This window comes from Schistocerca cancellata, chromosome 7 (assembly GCF_023864275.1).
Source record: "Schistocerca cancellata isolate TAMUIC-IGC-003103 chromosome 7, iqSchCanc2.1, whole genome shotgun sequence".
Classification (NCBI taxonomy): domain Eukaryota; kingdom Metazoa; phylum Arthropoda; class Insecta; order Orthoptera; family Acrididae; genus Schistocerca; species Schistocerca cancellata.
Window position 1 is genome coordinate 289,309,675 of NC_064632.1, and position 18,811 is coordinate 289,328,485.

At 42.5% G+C, this 18,811-nt stretch overlaps 1 protein-coding gene across 1 annotated transcript in view; it reads left to right on the plus strand.

Annotated features, from left to right (window-relative positions):
- The window catches only part of LOC126092242 (dipeptidase 1-like), a 704,929-nt gene that overhangs the window by 510,043 nt on the left and 176,075 nt on the right, over window positions 1-18,811 (plus strand). Inside the window, exon 10 of the mRNA XM_049907748.1 lies at window positions 4,184-4,268. Within this exon, the coding sequence (XP_049763705.1) occupies window positions 4,184-4,268 (85 nt within the window). The remainder of the gene's footprint in view (window positions 1-4,183; window positions 4,269-18,811) is intronic.

Here is an 18,811-nt window from a genome sequence, read left to right on the forward strand (position 1 = left end):
TAATTTGGTAACTAAGGCGAATTTAGGTGTAAAAATTATGATTGGAGACCACTGTATAACTACAGTAACAAGATGAGGAAACAGGCCGAAGTAGTGATTTAAAATTTCTATGAAGGCCAGGATTCGAATGCGCGTCTCCTGCTGATTAGACCGACGTACCAATCACTGCGCCACCCAGACACTGCAGCTAATGTCGCTGCACGGATTACTCTAGTACGTTTTCCTCCTTAATACAAACTCCAGTTCACTCCTCATCCCGTTTTAATGTTCCTCTCCTTAACCAGCATTGGAGTTTCTATTTGGGAGGGAGACATACTGGTGTAATCCGTGCACCTGCGTTAGCATCTGACTAGTGAGTAGGAGAACAAGGTTCGGTTGTCGGCCTTGGTACTAATTTTAATTCATTGCTTCCGCCAGTATACGTGATCCTAGATAAAGCTGAAACTACATACGTCTCTGAACATATAACTACATATGACAATATCAAATTTCAGACGGATGTATACTGTAGACGTTATGCGGATATGAAGTGGTTTGAAAACAAAAACAAGCGTGAAGAGCAGCATCAAAGCAGTTTTCCGACTGTGAACCACAAATAGCAACAAAAACTCAGTGTCAGCTGGACCAATAGTTTTAACATGAACTCCAAACCACGGTGCAATGGAGGGATATCCACATTTTTAAGGCATCGGTTTTGACTGAGGGCACACGTTTGGCGACCACTAAAAATTCCTGCTATAATTCGGAATGGCTGCGCCGAATAGATCTGCAAGAAAGCTTTCCGATATTGTTGGCAACGAAATCATACTCTGAAGTCGACGAATGGTGTACATTTGTTGAAACCAATTTCCCGAAACTGTTTTCAGAAAAAAGCTTAGCGTTTGTTAGAATTATGCAAGTAGCTAGAAGTGAAAACGTAAGATTGTATTTCCTAGATGTACCCGGAGGCAGAGGTAAAACGTTTCTCATTTCGCCACGCGATCACTGAGGCACCAAAATGAAATATCAGCAAGTACTCTCCAAATTACTCCAGAAATGACAACTCGTTATATGGGATGAGTGTACTATGGGGCCCAAAAAGGCATTGGAATCCCTTCATCGTACACTCAAAGACTTCGGGGAAATTAACACCTTTCAATAGCTCTTTTATTTTATTGTCTAGTGATTTTCGACAAACTCTATCAGTAATACTGCTCTAAACAGCCACTGACAAACTTAACGGATGTCACAAATCATCTCTTTTGTGGTGGTAGGTACACAAACTGACTTTAAATACCGATGTACATGTACAACAGTAACATTATGCATCCACTGAACGTTTCGTAAAACAATTGTTGGGTAATGGGAATAGCAAAATGGCAGCCAATGAATCCTCACAACGTATCACATTTGCCAACAAAATTCTGTAAAATCACAGCAACCACAGACGAATTAATTCCCAAAGTTTTTCCAAATATCCCACAGATTTACAAAAATCATTAGAGGCACAGTGTACGTGCTATGTTGGCAGCTCAGTATACGAAACGAAACGCCAGGTGAAGCAACGACGTGTCTGTCCATTGACACTGTCATGCATCAAGACGAAGTTGTCACTTATCCAACTAAATTCTTGATTTCAGTGGATTTAGAAGGCATACAGTCACACGCTTTAAAACTGAAAATTATCGTGCTTCCCTTTCCTTTTCGAAACATACATGTACCATGACTTGGTAAAGGCACCAGGCTTTCAGTAAAAAATATGATGACCAATGTCAGATGGGAAATTTTCTGGGGGAGACGTGCCGTTGCAAAGCATCCCAATGATTCTTATAACTATGCCATTAGAATGCAATCGTTTGCAGTTTCTGATGCGACACTGATTTGCAGTGACCATCAAGAAAGTATAGGGAGAGTCACTACAGACACGCGTGCTAAATTAGGCTAATCCATGCTTCTCATACTGTCGGCTAAAAATTTTGTGAATGTAAAAGCTGTTCAATAAACAAAATTTAAAAGCAAAAACTTTCTTTCTTTGTCTGGCACTCCAACTCATGCTAGGTACCCGCTAGTATAGAAAGTACATTGAATAATTGAAGTTTCGTGTATGTGCTATTCTCAGATGACTAGATTAACACAAGAGAGAAAATGTTGGCGGACCGCATCAAAATGATCTGACACAGATGTGCCAAGGAAAACAAGGTAAACTTGTTTAATAGGTAACCCTAGGCACGACTTGGAGACGTCTTTACTACCACATAACTGGTAGCTAAACAGATATAAAAATAATTCATATGAAAATGTAAATGGCAGCAAACTTTCCTAAGGGATTTTTCAGTGGGAGAACGTGTAGTCTATAAGGGCGGACTCATTTATATTAGGATGGCGCAGAACTTCGTAGCATTTTCCCATAAGTTTAATAAACACAACAGATATGCACAACAGAGACTTTAGTCATCAATAACATCTTCTACTTCGCTATTTGCAGCAGTCTGCCAACGCTGGTGTAACTTTTCTATTCCGCGATTGTATAAATCAAGTGGTTTTAAGGCAAAGAACACCTCCAGCCTTGTCCGGAGCGCATTTGAACCAGGAAAGGTGGTTTACTGAAGATCGTTCTGTAGGGAGAGAGGAAAAGGTGACATTTGGAGGGCATAATATCATGTGAATAAAGAGGGTGCCGAAAGACTCCGCAACCCAACTCCCGTTTAATATTTTCTGTCAGCCTAACAGAATTTAGGGGCACCTGATCGTGGAGTAACATCACTTTATGCATTCTTTCTGATCGTTGTTCCTGGACTGTATCTGAATTGTTGAAAATATATGTCGGCAGTGATGGTTACATCTCGGGCAAGCAGTTCGTTGTACATCACACGCTCACTGTTCCACCGGATGAATAACATTATCATATGTGGATGCGCGCAAGTCTTTGTACGGCGAGTTGCCGCTTTGTTTGCGCTCAACTATTCCTTTCTTTTCCTTATATTAGCATAAATACACCATTTCTAGTCACCAGCAACCATACAGGATAGGAATGTTCGGTGCTGTTCACGAGGAAGTTGATGACGAGCAAGGAGATTTGCACAAATGGTCACCCGCTGGTTTTTGTGATTTTGGCTTAGAACATACAGTACCCATACACCCAAATTATGAACCTTCCCTATTGCATGCAAATGTTGCAAGGTGGTGGAATAATCACAGTTCGTCACATTTGCCAGTTATCGAGTACAATGACGTGGGTCTTTTTGAATCAATGCGTTTAAACGATCTTCATCCAATCATGAAGGTCTCTCTGAACGTGGAGAGTCACTAATTTCAAGACGAACCTTCTTAAAACGAGAAAACCATTTTCTTGCCGTCCTCTATCCGGTGGCATTATCCCCAAACATGTCGCAAATATGTCTCACTTCCTCCGGTGCTGTCACCTCTCCATTGAACTCAATAAGAAGAGTATGTTGGAAATGCTCCCTTTTCTCCAATTGACGTTACATTTCCTACAGTCCACAACTCCACTGACTGTCTCCAGATGACAAAATGACAATATGAAAATCAAATAGCAACAGAGAGCTACAAAAAAAAAACAGCCAATCCATACATAAACCAACAGCAACCCGAATACCAAGATGCAAAACCAAAACGCTGCGAACTTACACGCCAACCTAATACTCTGACAGTAGACTGTAAAATGACAAAGGAGTTTGCTAATGATTTACTTCGCACTAACTCTTCCTTTGTGTTCTCTAGATAATCCGTGATTGTGTTTTATGTACTGCTGGAGAGAGTTGTCCTAACGTAGTAAGAAGTATGGTGTTTTAATTTTTAAGTTTAATCTCCTTGGGAAGTTGGTTGTAAGACTTTATGCCTGATGAAAAACGTGATTTGTGTTTTTTTAACAATAGGTACAGTTGTTTCATGGTTATCATTGCTCTTGTGAGCGAAATAATTATTGATTTTTGTACTTTTTGGCCAAACAGATTGGTAGATGCTGCAGGAAGAACCCTAACTTTATAAACAAATATTTACATTGAGTCCTGTATGTATTTTTCGTTATTATTGTAATGAACTTTTTCTGTAGTTTAAAACTGAGACCATGTTCTGTGTTTGGATATTCTTTGGATGCATCCCACAGCTAAGTGTCGAGTGTGGTGTGTGAGTGTGTGTCGATGTGCTCGCACATGTGTGCATCACCAGTGTGCCGCTGTTGCAGGCCCAGAATGGCGGCGTGGTGATGCTCAGCTTCTACAACGACTTCCTCACCTGCTCCCCTGCCGCTCGCATGGAGGACGTGATGCGTGAGTACCCACCAATACTTTCCTGCTATTTGCTGGTGGTAAGTTCCTATGGGACCAAACTGTTGAGGTCATCGGTCCCTAGACTTACACTCTACTTGTTGTTGTTGTGGTCTTCAGTCCTGAGACTGGTTTGATGCAGCTCTCTCCATGCTACTCTATCCTGTGTAAGCTTCTTCATCTCCCAGTACCTACTGCAACCTACATCCTTCTGAATCTGCTTAGTATATTCATCTCTTGGTCTCCCTCTACGATTTTTACCCTCGACGCTGCCCTCAAATACTAAATTGGTGATCCCTCGATGTCTCAGAACATCTCCTACCAACCGATCCCTTCTTCTAGTCAAGTTGTGCCACAAGCTCCTCTTCTCCCCAATTCTATTCAATACCTCCTCATTAGTTATGTGATCTACCCTTCTAATCTTCAGCATTCTTCTGTAGCACCACATTTCGAAAGCTTCTATTCTCTTCTTGTCCAAACTATTTATCGTCCATGTTTCCCTTCCATACATGGCTACACTCCATACAAATACTTTCAGAAACGACTCCCTGACATTTAAATCTATACACGACGTTAACAAATTTTTCTTCTTCAGAAACGCTTTCCTTGCCATTGCCAGTCTACATTTTATATCCTCTCTACTTCGACCATCATCAGTTATTTGACTACCCAAATAGCAAAACTCCTTTAGTACTTTAAGTGTCTCATTTCCTAATCTAATTCCCTCAGCATCACCCGACTTAATTCGACTACATTCCATTATCCTCGATTTGCTTTTGTTGATGTTCATCTTATACACTCCTTTCAAGACACTGTCCATTCCGTTCAACTGCTCTTCCAAGTCCTTTGCCGTCTCTGACAGAATTACAATGTCATCGGCGAACCTAAGAGCTTCTATTTCTTCTCCATGGATTTTAATACCTGCTCCAAATTTTTCTTTTGTTTCTTTTACTGCTTGCTCAATATACAGATTGAATAACAGCGGGGATAGGATACAACCCTGTCTAACTCCCTCCCCAACCATTGCTTCGCTTTATACCCTTCGACTCTTATAAGTGCCATCTGCTTTCTGTACAAATTGTAAATAGCCTTTCGGTCCCTGTATTTTACCCCTGCCACCTACAGAATTTGAAAGAGAGTATTCCAGTCAACATTGTCAAAAGCTTTCTCTAAGTCTACAAATGCTAGAAATGTAGATTTGCCTTTCCTTAATCTTTCTTCTGAGATAAGTCGTAGGGTCAGTATCGCCTCACGTGTTCCAACATTTCTACGGAATCCAAACTGATCTTCCCCGAGGTCGGCTTCTACCAGTTTTTCCATTCGTCTGTAAAGAATTCGCGTTAGTATTTTGCAGCTGTGGCTTATTAAACTGAAAGTTCGGTAATTTTCACATCTGTCAGCACCATCTTTCTTTGGGATTGGAATTATTATATTCTTCTTGATGTCTGAGGGTATTTTGCATGTCTCATACATCTTGCTCACCAGATGGTAGAGTTTTGTCAGGACTGGTTCTCCCAAGGCTGTCAGTAGTTCTAATGGAATGTTGTCTACACCGGGGGCCTTGTTTCGACTCAGTTCTTTCAGTGCTCTGTCAAAGTCTTCACGCAGTATCATATCCCCCATTTCATCTTCATCTACATCCTCTTCCATTTCCATAATTTTGTCTTCAAGTGCAATCGCCCTTGTATAGACCTTCTATATACTCCTTCCACCTTTCTGCTTTCCCTTCTTTGCTTAGAACTGGGTTTCTATCAATGGTCTCGATATTCATGCAAGTGGTTCTTCTTTATCCAAAGGTCTCTTTAATTTTTCTGTAGGCAGCATATATCTTACCCCTAGTGAGATAAGCCTCTACATCCTTACATTTGTCCTCTAGCCATACCTGCTTAGCCATTTTGCACTTCCTGTCGATCTCATTTTTGAGACGTTTGTATTCCTTTTTGCCTGCTTCATTTACTGCATTTTTGTATTTCCTCCTTTCATCAGTTAAATTCAATATTTCTTCTGTTACCTAAGGGTTTCTACTAGCCCTCTTGTTTTTACCTGCTTGATACTCTGCTGCCTTCACTATTTCATCCCTCAAAACTACCCATTCTTCTTCTGCTGCATTTCTTTCCCCCATTCGTGTCAATTGTTCCCTTATGCTCTCTCTGAAACCCTGTACAACCTCTGGTTCTTTCAGTTTATCCAGGTCCCATCTCCTTAAATTCCCACCTTTTTGCAGTTAGTTCAGTTTTAATCTACAGTTCATAAACAAAAGATGGTGGTCAGAGTCCACATCTGCCACTGCAAATGTCTTACAATTTAAAACCAGGTTCCTAAATCTCTGTCTTACCATTATATAATCTATCTGATATGTTCTACTATCTCCAGGGTTCTTCCATGTATACAACATTCTTTCATGATTCTTGAACCAAGTGTTAGCTATGATTAAGTTATGCTCTGCGCAAAATGCTACCAGGCGGCTTCCTCTTTCATTTCTTAGCCCCAATCCATATTCACCTACTATGTTTCCTTCTCTGCCTTTTCGTCTCCCTTCACTACTTAAATAATTTCTTTTATCTCATCATACATTTCATTAATTTCTTCGTCATCTGCAGAGCTAGTTGGCATATAAATCTGTACTACTGTAGTAGGCGTGGGCTTCGTATCTATCTTGGCCACAATAATGCGTTCACTATGCTGTTTATAGTAGCTTACCGGTACTCCTATTTTTTTATTCATTATTAAACCTACTCCTGCATTACCCCTATTTGATTTTGTGTTTATATTTCTGTATTCACCTAACTAAAAGTCTTGTTCTTCCTGCCACCGAACTTCACTAATTCCCACTATATCTAACTTTAACCTATCCATTTCCCTTTTTAAATTTTCTAACCTGCATGCCCGATTAAGGGATCTGACATTCCACGCTCCGATCCGTAGAACGCCAGTTTTCTTTCTCCTGATAACGACGTCCTATTGAGTAGTCCCCGCCAGGAGATCCGAATGAGGGACTATTTTACCTCCGGAATATTTTATCCAAGAGGACGCCATCATCATTTTATCATACAGTAAAGCTGCATGCCCTCGGGAAAAATTACGGCTGTAGTTTCCCCTTGCTTTCAGCCGTTCGCAGTACCAGAACAGCAAGGCCATTTTGGTTAGTGTTACAAGGCCAGATCAGTCAATCATCCAGACTGTTGCCCCTGCAACTACTGAAAAGGCTGCTGCCCCTCTTCAGGAGCCACACGTTTGTCTGGCCTCTCAACAGATACCCCTCCGTTGTGGTTGCACCTACGGTACGGCTATCTGTATCGTTGAGGCACGCAAGCCGCCCCACCAACGGCAAGGTCCATGGTTCAGTGGGGGGGGGGGACACTACTTAATCGAACTTTAATTATTTTATGCTAAGGACAGCACACACACGCACGCCCGAGGGAGGACTCGAACCTCCGACGGGGGTAGCCATGCGAACCGTTCATTGCGCCTCAAACCGCGTGACTACCCCCAAGCGGCTTTCTGTTATTGCCTACTCAAAAATTTTCTACTACAACAGAGAGGTGCGATCTAGGAGGTATCCCAAAAACAGCGAGATTTAAAAGTACGTTGTTGACAACAACAAAGCGACTGTATGGTTCCTTCAAAACGATTATAACAACAAATGAGGCTTTCTGCGCACTGGTTTAACCTCCAAGTGACACGCTATTCTCAAGGAAATGAATGTGTCATCCTGTTACCTCTGGATAATGGTTGATAATCAACACGGTAAGCATTGAATTTAATGTGTTAACTTAGGTGAATATTTCACATACGAATATCCACTTACAAGACGTACCGTTGGCAAGCTACTTATCACGCAAAGTACAATACTATTCCAAGAAGTACAGGGTGATTCAAAAAGGATGGATGGATTTCAGTTTTTTATTACAGATAAACTATAAACGATATTAATACGTTTCGAGTATCATTGGACAGAGGAAGGTTCAAGGTCATATGATCGCATGGACAGTAGACCATACAGTCATCATGAGCACCAAGCGTTGGTCGAGAAACATCGAAACTCTAGTTTACTTCATTCCTCACTCGAATCAACATCTATCTGTTCATTGAAACGACAGCTTCAACAATTCGATTTGTCAGCTCTAGAAGTAGTTTTGTCATAGTTGGGACGAAGACTCATACTGCTATGTACCACCCCAGAAAAAAACTAAAATACTTTAGGTCTGGTGAATACGGAGTCCAAACGTAATCAACAAGATCTGTGTTCGCCTCTTCCATTTAAGACATTGTGGGATGGTGTTTTTAAGATGCCCCTGCGCCTTCGTGCATAGAAATGAAATCATCGTAATCTTCGTGAAGTGAGGAAACAACCAGTTTTGCTGCCTGTCCAGGTGTAACATTCCTGCCACAGTTTCCTCCACAAATAAGAAAGTCTTAAACTTCGTGAGCAGAATCAGCGCAAAGTATATACAGTTTCGGAAAATCTCTTTCATGTTCTACGACGACGCCAGGATTTTGTGACCCCCAACTTCCTACACTGTTGTGGTTTTTATTTACCAAACAGCTGAAACGAATCAAATGTAAAATTCGTGCCTTCTGTTGTGGTTGCCGAGGCGCTGTTCCTGCAGTTAGTGCGACTTGTAACGCTTTATATGCAGGCGTCGTTTCAGAACGGGTAACACCGTAGTTATAGATCTAGTGGAGTCCCGAGCTCTTCGTATGAACGCATCTCGGACACGGTCGACGTTTTCATCAGACGTGCGTGGCCGACCAGTACTCTGCCCTTTGCATACGTAACCAGCTTCCAAGAATTTTTTATGTCGTAAATTTGCTGTGCACAAGGCTGCTTCTTCGTGAATCGACAGTGAAATGCAAGTTGCTAGAAAAATGGATTAACTTAACTCAAATTCCAATACACAAAATGATTTCTCTGGTGGTACAGTCGCCATGTTGTTACAAACAAACAACGACGCTGTGTCAAAACTTTGAACCTAGGGAAGGAGTAGAAAAAAATGTTACAGGAGAATGTGGGCTGGGGACAAGGAATGAGAGAGGAGAAAGACTGACTGAGTTTTGTAACAGGTTTCAACTAGTAATAGCGAACACTCTGTTCAAGAGTCACAAGAGGAGGAGGTATACTTCAAAATGTCCGGAAGATACGGGAGGATTTCAGTTAGATTACATCATGGTCAGACAGAGATTCCGAAATCAGATACTGGATTGTAAGGCTTACCCAGGAGCAGATATAGACTCAGATCACATCATAGTAATGATAAAGAGTAGGCTGAAGATTAAAAATTAGTCAGGAAGAGTCAATACGCAAAGAAGTGGGATACAGAAGTACTAAGGAATGACGAGAAACGGTTGAAGTTCTCTAAGGCTATAGATAAAGCAATAAGGAATTGCTCGGTAGGCAGTACAGTTGAAGAGGAACGGACATCTCTAAAAAGGGCCATCACAGAAGTTGGGAAGGAAAACATAGGTACAAAGAAGGTAACTGCGAAGAAACTTTGGGTAACAGAAGAAAAAACTCAATTGATCGATGAAAGGAGGAAGTAAAGGAATGTTCCGGGAACCTGAGCAATACAGATATGCAAGTCGCTGAGGAATGAAATAAATAGGAAGTGCAGGGAAGCTAAGATGAAATGGCTGCAGGAAAAATGTGAAGATATTGAAAAAGGAATGGTTGTGGGAGGGACAGTCTCAGCATACAGGAAAGTCAGAACAACCTTCTGTGACGTTAAAATCGAGGCTGATAACATTAAGAGTGCAACGGTAATTCCACTGTTAAATGCAGAGGAGAGAGTGCATAGGTGGAAAGAATACATTGGAAGCCTCTATGAGAGGAAGTGTTTGTCTGTTGTGACAGAAGAAGAAACAGAAGTCGATTTATAAAAGATAGGCGGTCCAGTATTAGAATGAGAATTTAAAAGAGCTTTGGAGGACTTAAGATCAAATTAAGCAAAAGGGATGGATAACACTCAATCAGAAATTCTGAAATCAATGGGTGAAGTGGCAACAAAACGACTATTCACGTAGGTAGGTAGAACATATGAGTCTGGCGACATACCATCTGACTTTCGGAAAGGCATCATCGACACAATTCCGAACACAGCAATTGCTGAAAATTCCATGAATTATCGCACTATCAGCTTAACAGCTCATGCTTCCAAGTTGCTTGCAAGCATAATATACAGAATAATGGAAAAGAAAATTGAGGATGCGCTATATGACGATTAGTTCGGCTTTATGAAAGGTAAAGGCACGAGAGAGGCAATTCTGACGTTGCGTATAATAATGGGAGTAAGACTAGAGAAAAATCAAGACACGTTCATAGGATTTGACGACCTGCAAAAAGCGTTCGATAATGTAAAATGGTGCAAGATGTTCGAAATTTTGAGAAAATATGGGTAAGCTCTAAGGAGAGACGGGTTGTACACAATTTATATAAGAGCCAAGAGGGAATAATAAGAGTAGACGATCAAGAACGAAGTGTTCGTATTAAAAAGAGTGTAAGACAAGGATGCAACCTTTCGCCCCTACTGTTCAATCTGTACATCGGAGAAGCTATGATGGAAATAAAAGAAAGGTTCAGGAGTGGATTTAAAATTCAAGGTGAGAGGATATCACTGATACGATTCGCTGATGACATTGCTATGTTGACTGAAAGTCAAGAAGAGTTACCTGGCCTGCTGAACGGAATGAACAGTCTAATGAGTACAGAGTATGGATTGAGAGTAAATCGAAGAAAGACGAAAGTAATGAGAATTAGTAGAAATGAGAACAGCGAGACATTTAACAATAGGATTGATGGGCACGATGTAGATGAAGTTAAGGAATTTTGCTACCTAGGCAATAAAATAACCAATGACGGACATAGCAAGGAGTATATCAAAAGCAGACTAGCAATGGCAAAAAGGGCATTCCTGGCCAAGGGAAGTCTATTAATATCAAATGTCGGCCTTAATTTTAGGAAGAAATTTCTGAGAATGTACGTCTGGAGTACACCATTGTATGGTGGTGAAGCATGGACTGTGGGAAAACAGGAACAGAAGAGAATCGAAGCATTTGAGATGTGGTGCTACAGACGAATGTTGAAAATTAGGTGGACAGATAAGGTAAGGAATGAGGAGGTTCTGCACAGAACCGGAGAGGAAAGGAACATGTGGAAAACACTGATAAGGAGAAGGAACAGGATGATATGACATCTGTTAAGACATGAGTGAAATACTTCAATGGTACTAGAGGGAGTTGTAGAGGATGAAAACTGTAGGCAGAGACTGGAATACATCCAGCAAGGACATAGGTTTGCAAGTGCTACTCTGAGATGAAGAGGTTAGCACGGAGAGGAATTCGTGGCGGGCCGCATCAAACCATTCAAAAGATTGAGAAGACGGATAACAGAAAGAAAGAAAAAAAAAGACAAAGGCCTGGTAGAAAAATAAACTGACGTGAACAACGACGGATGCTGAGCGGTCACTGTGAAGGACGCAGACATGTCGTGTAATTGTACAGAGACTGTAAGTGTTCTAATTGTGGGGTCGCCATTTGGGTGACTTGTCGAAAATTTCAATATACATATTTGTGAGGCCTTCCAATTTGACAGTGGCCCGATGCAAGAATGCATGTTAACATGAGGTCAGACATACTGGTCTGCAAAGGTTTCAGTTGAGCTCATCTGTCCACCACAAAGGAAGATCGCCGTAATGTGCTCCAAACTCATCGTAACTCCTTCACATCGGCAACTGCTGTCCAAGACCAAGTAGAGGACTTCCATTCAACATCGTTTGTAGTACCTAATCACTGGCTGGAGTCTAGCAGCAGCCAGACTAATGAATTATGGTCGCATGCAAAGGCTGCCATTAACATCATAATATAAACGGGAGGGTTTGAATTAGTGTCATCACCAGAAAGCATGGACTTCAGATGAATGGTGTCACATTTTTTTGAGCGATAAATCGTGATTGTACACTATCTCAAATGACCATCGCTAGTGAGTATGGTGGCGACCTGGGAAGAGATCCTCTCGTTACAATGTTTTGGAGAAGCACAGCAGTTTTACTCCTGGTATTAAGCTGTGGGGTGCCATTCGGTGTGACTTCAGGTCACGGCGGGTCATGATTGAGGGTACTCTTGATGTCACAACGGTGGCTCACGTAGATATGGCTTCCTTTCATGCGATTGTATCGTGGTGCCATTTTTCAACAGGATAACGCTCCTTTACACGTGGTACGAGTTTTTGTAGTCTGTGTGATGTTGAGGTGCTCCTGTGGCAAGATCCGCAAGTCTGCCTTTGGCAGTATATGTCTGGGACCAGCTCGGACATCAGCTGTGTCCAAGTGCAAGCATCGACGATATCAAGGATTAGTTGCAACCATTTATGGACTATCTTGCCTTAGGAGAGGATACAAAGGCGTTATGACACCCTTCCCAACAGAATCAATTTATGCATCCAGACCGGAGGAGGTACAACGTCATCCTAGTAAATGGGCTCATAGTGCCTGTCTATTTGTAAATGTGACTCGATTTTTGATCACTGACAATCACATACCGTCTCAACCCACTAAATGTCATTTTGTTTCCTCCTCCTCTTCTCGGTGCTTCAAATTTTTTGTCAAGAAGTGTATTTCCTCTCCATATGAACCCACAATCTGGTGTGATCGAAATCTGTGGTATATATTGGTATATATATATTGGTATATATTGCTATATTGCTATAATAAATAATGTGGTATATATTGCTATAAGGGACAGTCAGTTGAAAACAAGAAAAATGGAAAATAGTACAGAACATGCTTACTACACCAAAAGTAATCGCGATAACTCGTAATGCATTTATCGCACTGTGAGACTAGAAGGTAAATTCCGTCATGGAAAGATTTTTGCGGTTGACAGCGGAACCACGACTGTACCCAGGCGTGCACTTCTGCATCGGAAGCAAATCGACGGCCATCAATGTCTTCCTTCAGGGCTCCACGCCAATTGAAATGACAAGGGAAGAGATTGGGAGTGTATGGGGCGTTTGTAAGGGCCTCGAATCGAAACTTCCGTAACGTATAAACAAACATATCAACACGTGGGGCCACCAACATGTTGTGAACATTTTTTCGAGTACGCTGTAGACGTTTCACTGAGAAAAAATATATGGGTAATGTGAATTGACATAAAAGTGGTTACAACGACAGGCAAGCTTCTTTCTTCTGCGTTAAACAACGAAATTTTGCTTTTTCACTGTCTTAGTGCGAGCCACAATGCGTAGGATCATGACCTTATCGCTGACAGTGTAAATCAGAGCAATTCTGCGATCGGTTATTGGGGAAGAATAAAGAAGGGCACCGCGAAACCACCAACAGCTGCTGCAATGCATATTTCTTTACAGTCACTCAATTGCGGTCAGGATACCATATTCATATGACGGGTACCTTCACATCAGCCTAAAGGAAGTTTCGTTGGTGTGTACTGCATTATGTTATCAGTCGACAAAATGGAACTCGGTACAGGACATTGTAGAAACTGTTGGACCCCAGAAGGACTACTGAAAAATAGCTTATTAAGATACTCTGAAGTTGCTCGCAGTAAAGAATGTGGTTTACCTTAATCAAGCGGTCAAATTCCATAGACTTGTCGACAAAATTTTGTAAGTCCTTGGTGTTAAGTTCTTGACGCACTGTACAAGGTTCCCTTGTTCTGGTAATTAACTTTTTCTGTGTCGAAACGGAATACCCTCCTTTTAACATTGCTTTGGTTGGTACTAATTTTGTCTGTTACCGCCTACCAACTAGAACGAAGTAATGTACTTTTCCGATATATGCATCATTTTTCTTCTAAATGGCAGAAACTTTACAAAATGTTTGTATGGTTCAAATGGCTCTGAGCACTATGGGACTTAACTTCTGAGGTCATCAGTCCCCTAGAACTTAGAACTACTTAAACCTAACTAATCTAAGGACATCACACACGTCCATGCCCGAGGCAGGATTCGAACCTGCGACTATAGCGGTCGCGCGGTTCCAGACTGTAGCGCCTAGAACCGCTCGTCCACCACGGCCGGCAAAATGTTTTATATAATGACACATAATAAGCGAAATTAATTATTGTAATGGCACGTGTATTTCATTCGTTTGGAATTATTACATTACCTCTGTTTTCGTTCAGTACTGTAACTAACTTCTGTCCACATAAAATATTCTATGGAAACTTCTTGCAGTAATAAAAAAAAAGGGACTGATTTACCTTTTCGAACATTGGTGGTACCTGCTACTTATATAATACGATTATTGCATTTCTTATGTATGATATTATAGCGACGTTCCTCTCATTTTGAATTGAGTAAATGCTAGTTCCGAAACGATAGTATTGAACTGAGGTAAAGATATAACGCGTCGTAAACTTCACGTGGTGTAGCTGTGGCACGTATGTGCGATACAATTCTCGACAACCGGTAGGCCACCAGAACTTTCAAGATCACTGAATGCTGAGACGAGATGTTCTGAAAAAATCATGATACCCATTATTACCGTAAGTAGAAACTCCTCCTGTAGTAAAACGACGCTTCGGAAATTCAGTTTCCATTGTCAGCCAACAGTTGCTCAACACCAAAATTCATCCTAAATGGTATCACGCCTCTGACCCGTAGGATATCGCTTGATGGTTTGAAAGATTTTTTATGTATATGATATGTACTGCATTCTCTTAACAGAGAAGCACAGGTTCCTGGCGAACCTCACATTAGGCCTTGCTGTAACATTTGGGGTGAAATTTGAATGAGTTTGGCAGATTTATATTGTGACCTTACTTTTCGTAGCGAAAAGTAGAGTCTCTTTGTTTGCAATGCAACTGTATTGTTAAAAGACTTGCTGCTAATGGGAATACCTTACAAAAGGAGAGTTGTTATCCTGTGGAGCTAAAGACTATTGAGGTATGCCTAGAATAAGAAAATGTGTCACTGATGAAGTTTTTTGGGTATCTTTGGGTATTTGGTTTAACAGTGAAAACCGGGCAGATGACATGAGTTCGAAAGTAATTATCACGTGAAGAGCTACTTTCAGGGTGACAATTATAAAACTATATAAAAATAAGATGTAAATTAGTTACAAACTACAACGTGCAAACAATTTATTCAATATGTAAACATCACGACCGATATTTGGATTTACGTTACGACATGCTCGATTGCCTGCCATCAAATGGTTCAAATTGCTCTGAGCACTATGGGACTTAACTTCTGAGGGCATTAGTCCCCTAGAACTTAGAACTACTTAAACCTAATTAACCTAAGGACATCACACACACCGAGCGAGGTGGCACAGTCGTTAGACACTGGACTCGCATTCGGGAGGACGACGGTTCAATCCCCCGTCCGGCCATCGTGATTTAGGTTTTCCGTGATTTCCCTAAATCGCTCCAGGCAATTGCCGGGATGGTTCCTTTCAAAGGGCACGGCCGACTTCCTTCCCCGTCCTTCACTAATCCGATGAGACCGATGACCTCGCTGTCTGGTCTCCTTCCCCAAAATCAACAACAACAGCAGACATCACACATACCCATGCCCGAGGCAGGATTCGAACCTGCGACCGTAGCGGCAGCGCGGCTCCAGACTGTAGCGCCTAGAACCGCTCGGCCACTCTGGCTGGCTGTTGCCATCATTGGCGATAATGTGGCGTAGGCGAATAGTGAAATTTTGCATGAACTACTGAAGTGTCGGAACATCGTCGCTGTCAATGACCTCCTGAATTACTGTTTTGAGCTCAGCAATGATTTTGGGGTTATTGCTGTACACATTGTCTTTAATATAGCCCTACAAAAAGGAGTTGCTTGTGTTCAGATACGGAGAATGTGGGAGCCAATCGAGGCCCATGCCAGTGGCCTCTGGGTACTCCAGAGAAAGAATTCGTCCCCAAAGGGCCCCTCCTCGAAATCAAACACTCTCCTACTTCGATCAGGTCGAGCTCCGTCTTGCATACACCACCACTTGTCAAAATCAGAGTCACTTTAGGTACCGTTCGGTACTCACCATGACATCAGGGAATATCACATCGATTATTCCGTGACTGGGTATTGCTCACCACACAGTCACCCCTTGAGAGTGAACAGACTTCTCGATCGCGAAATGTACATCAGCAGCCCCCAAATGCTCCAATTTTGCTTATTGACGAACCCATCCAAATGAAAGTTGGCTTCGTCGCTAAGCCAAATCATACATGTGCGTACTAATTCCCATCTTGCGCCGCAACCAACCGTACAGTTTGACATTCTAATGTAAACCGTTCAGAAGCTATGACGATTCTATTTCATATAGTTCAGTAAATGTCACTCTGTACTTTAACACAGATGGCACAGAATCTCGTCTTTTTATGCAGATGAAATAACTAAAGATGGTTGACACTAGGACAGTACCCTCTTAAATGAAACTAACATGCATTGAAATCGCGATCCCTAAATAACAGGCAGGTGGAAAATGTTCACATTTCCAAGTAAACACAAAACATTTTCTCTTGCCATGTCTTTTTGTTTGTGGCGAATGAGACAGTTACGAGAGCGGAGCTACAACAGCAACTTCAGAGCTGCATGGCAGGCAAACAAGTTCATTCAGACACCGAGTAAGAGTAGCACAGCCTGTCACTCCGCGAATGAATGAGGAAATTTCAGCTCACAGGTGTTTACATAGGCCATTCACGTAGCATGTCTCACAGCTAGCACCTCGCCAGTGAGTCATGATGGTAGTCTTCAGACTATGCACACTGCAGGCTACATAGGCTATTCACATAGCACGTCTCACAGCTACCACCTCACCAGTGAGTCATGATGGTAGTCTTCAGACTATGCACACTGCAGCTCACAGGTGTTTACATAGGCTATTCACGTAGCGCGTCTCACAGCTAGCACCTCGCCAGTGAGTCATGATTGTAGTCTTCAGACTATGCACACTGCAGCTCACAGGTGTTTACATAGGCTATTCACGTAGCACGTCTCACAGCTACCACCTCGCCAGAGAGTCATGATGGTAGTCTTCAGACTATGCACACTGCAGCTCACAGGTGTTTACATAGGCTATTCACGTAGCACGTCTCACAGCTACCACCTCGCCAGTGAGTCATGATGGTAGTCTTCAGACTATGCACACTGCAGCTCACAGGTGTTTACATAGGCTATTCACGTAGCACGTCTCACAGCTAGCACCTCGTCAGTGAGTCATGATGGTAGTCTTCAGACTATGCACACTGCAGCTCACAGGTGTTTACATAGGCTATTCACGTAGCACGTCTCACAGCTAGCACCTCGCCAGTGAGTCATGATTGTAGTCTTCAGACTATGCACACTGCAGCTCACAGGTGTTTACATAGGCTATTCACGTAGCACGTCTCACAGCTACCACCTCGCCAGTGAGTCATGATGGTAGACTTCAGACTATGCACACTGCAGCTCACAGGTGTTTACATAGGCTATTCACGTAGCACGTCTCACAGCTACCACCTCGCCAGTGAGTCATGATGGTAGTCTTCAGACTATGCACACTGCAGCTCACAGGTGTTTACATAGGCTATTCACGTAGCACGTCTCACAGCTAGCAACTCGCCAGTGAGTCATGATGGTAGTCTTCAGACTATGCACACTGCAGCTCACAGGTGTTTACATAGGCTATTCACGTAGCACGTCTCACAGCTACCACCTCGCCAGTGAGTCATGATGGTAGTCTTCAGACTATGCACACTGCAGCTCACAGTTGTTTACATAGGCTATTCACGTAGCACGGCTCACAGCTACCACCTCGCCAGTGAGTCATGATGGTAGTCTTCAGACTATGCACACTGCAGCTCACAGTTGTTTACATAGGCTATTCACGTAGCACGGCTCACAGCTAGCACCTCGCCAGTGAGTCATGATGGTAGTCTTCAGACTATGCACACTGCAGCTCACAGGTGTTTACATAGGCTATTCACGTAGCACGTCTCACAGCTACCACCTCACCAGTGAGTCATGATGGTAGTCTTCAGACTATGCACACTGCAGCTCACAGATGTTTACATAGGCTATTCACGTAGCACGTCTCACAGCTACCACCTCGCCAGGGAGTCATGATGGTAGTCTTCAGACTATGCACACTGCAGCTCACAGGTGTTTACATAGGCTATTCACGTAGCACGGCTCACAGCTACCACCTCGCCAGTGAGTCATGATGGTAGTCTTCAGACTATGGACTCTGCAGCTCACAGGTGTTTACATAGGCTATTCACGTAGCACGTCTCACAGCTACCACCTCGCCAGTGAGTCATGATGGTAGTCTTCAGACTATGGACTCTGCAGCTCACAGGTGTTTACATAGGCTATTCACGTAGCACGTCTCACAGCTAGCACCTCGCCAGTGAGTCATGATGGTAGTCTTCAGACTATGCACACTGCAGCTCACAGGTGTTTACATAGGCTATTCACGTAGCATGTCTCACAGCTACCACCTCGCCAGTGAGTCATGATGGTAGTCTTCAGACTATGCACACTGCAGCTCACAGGTGTTTACATAGGCTATTCACGTAGCACGTCTCACAGCTACCACCTCGCCAGTGAGT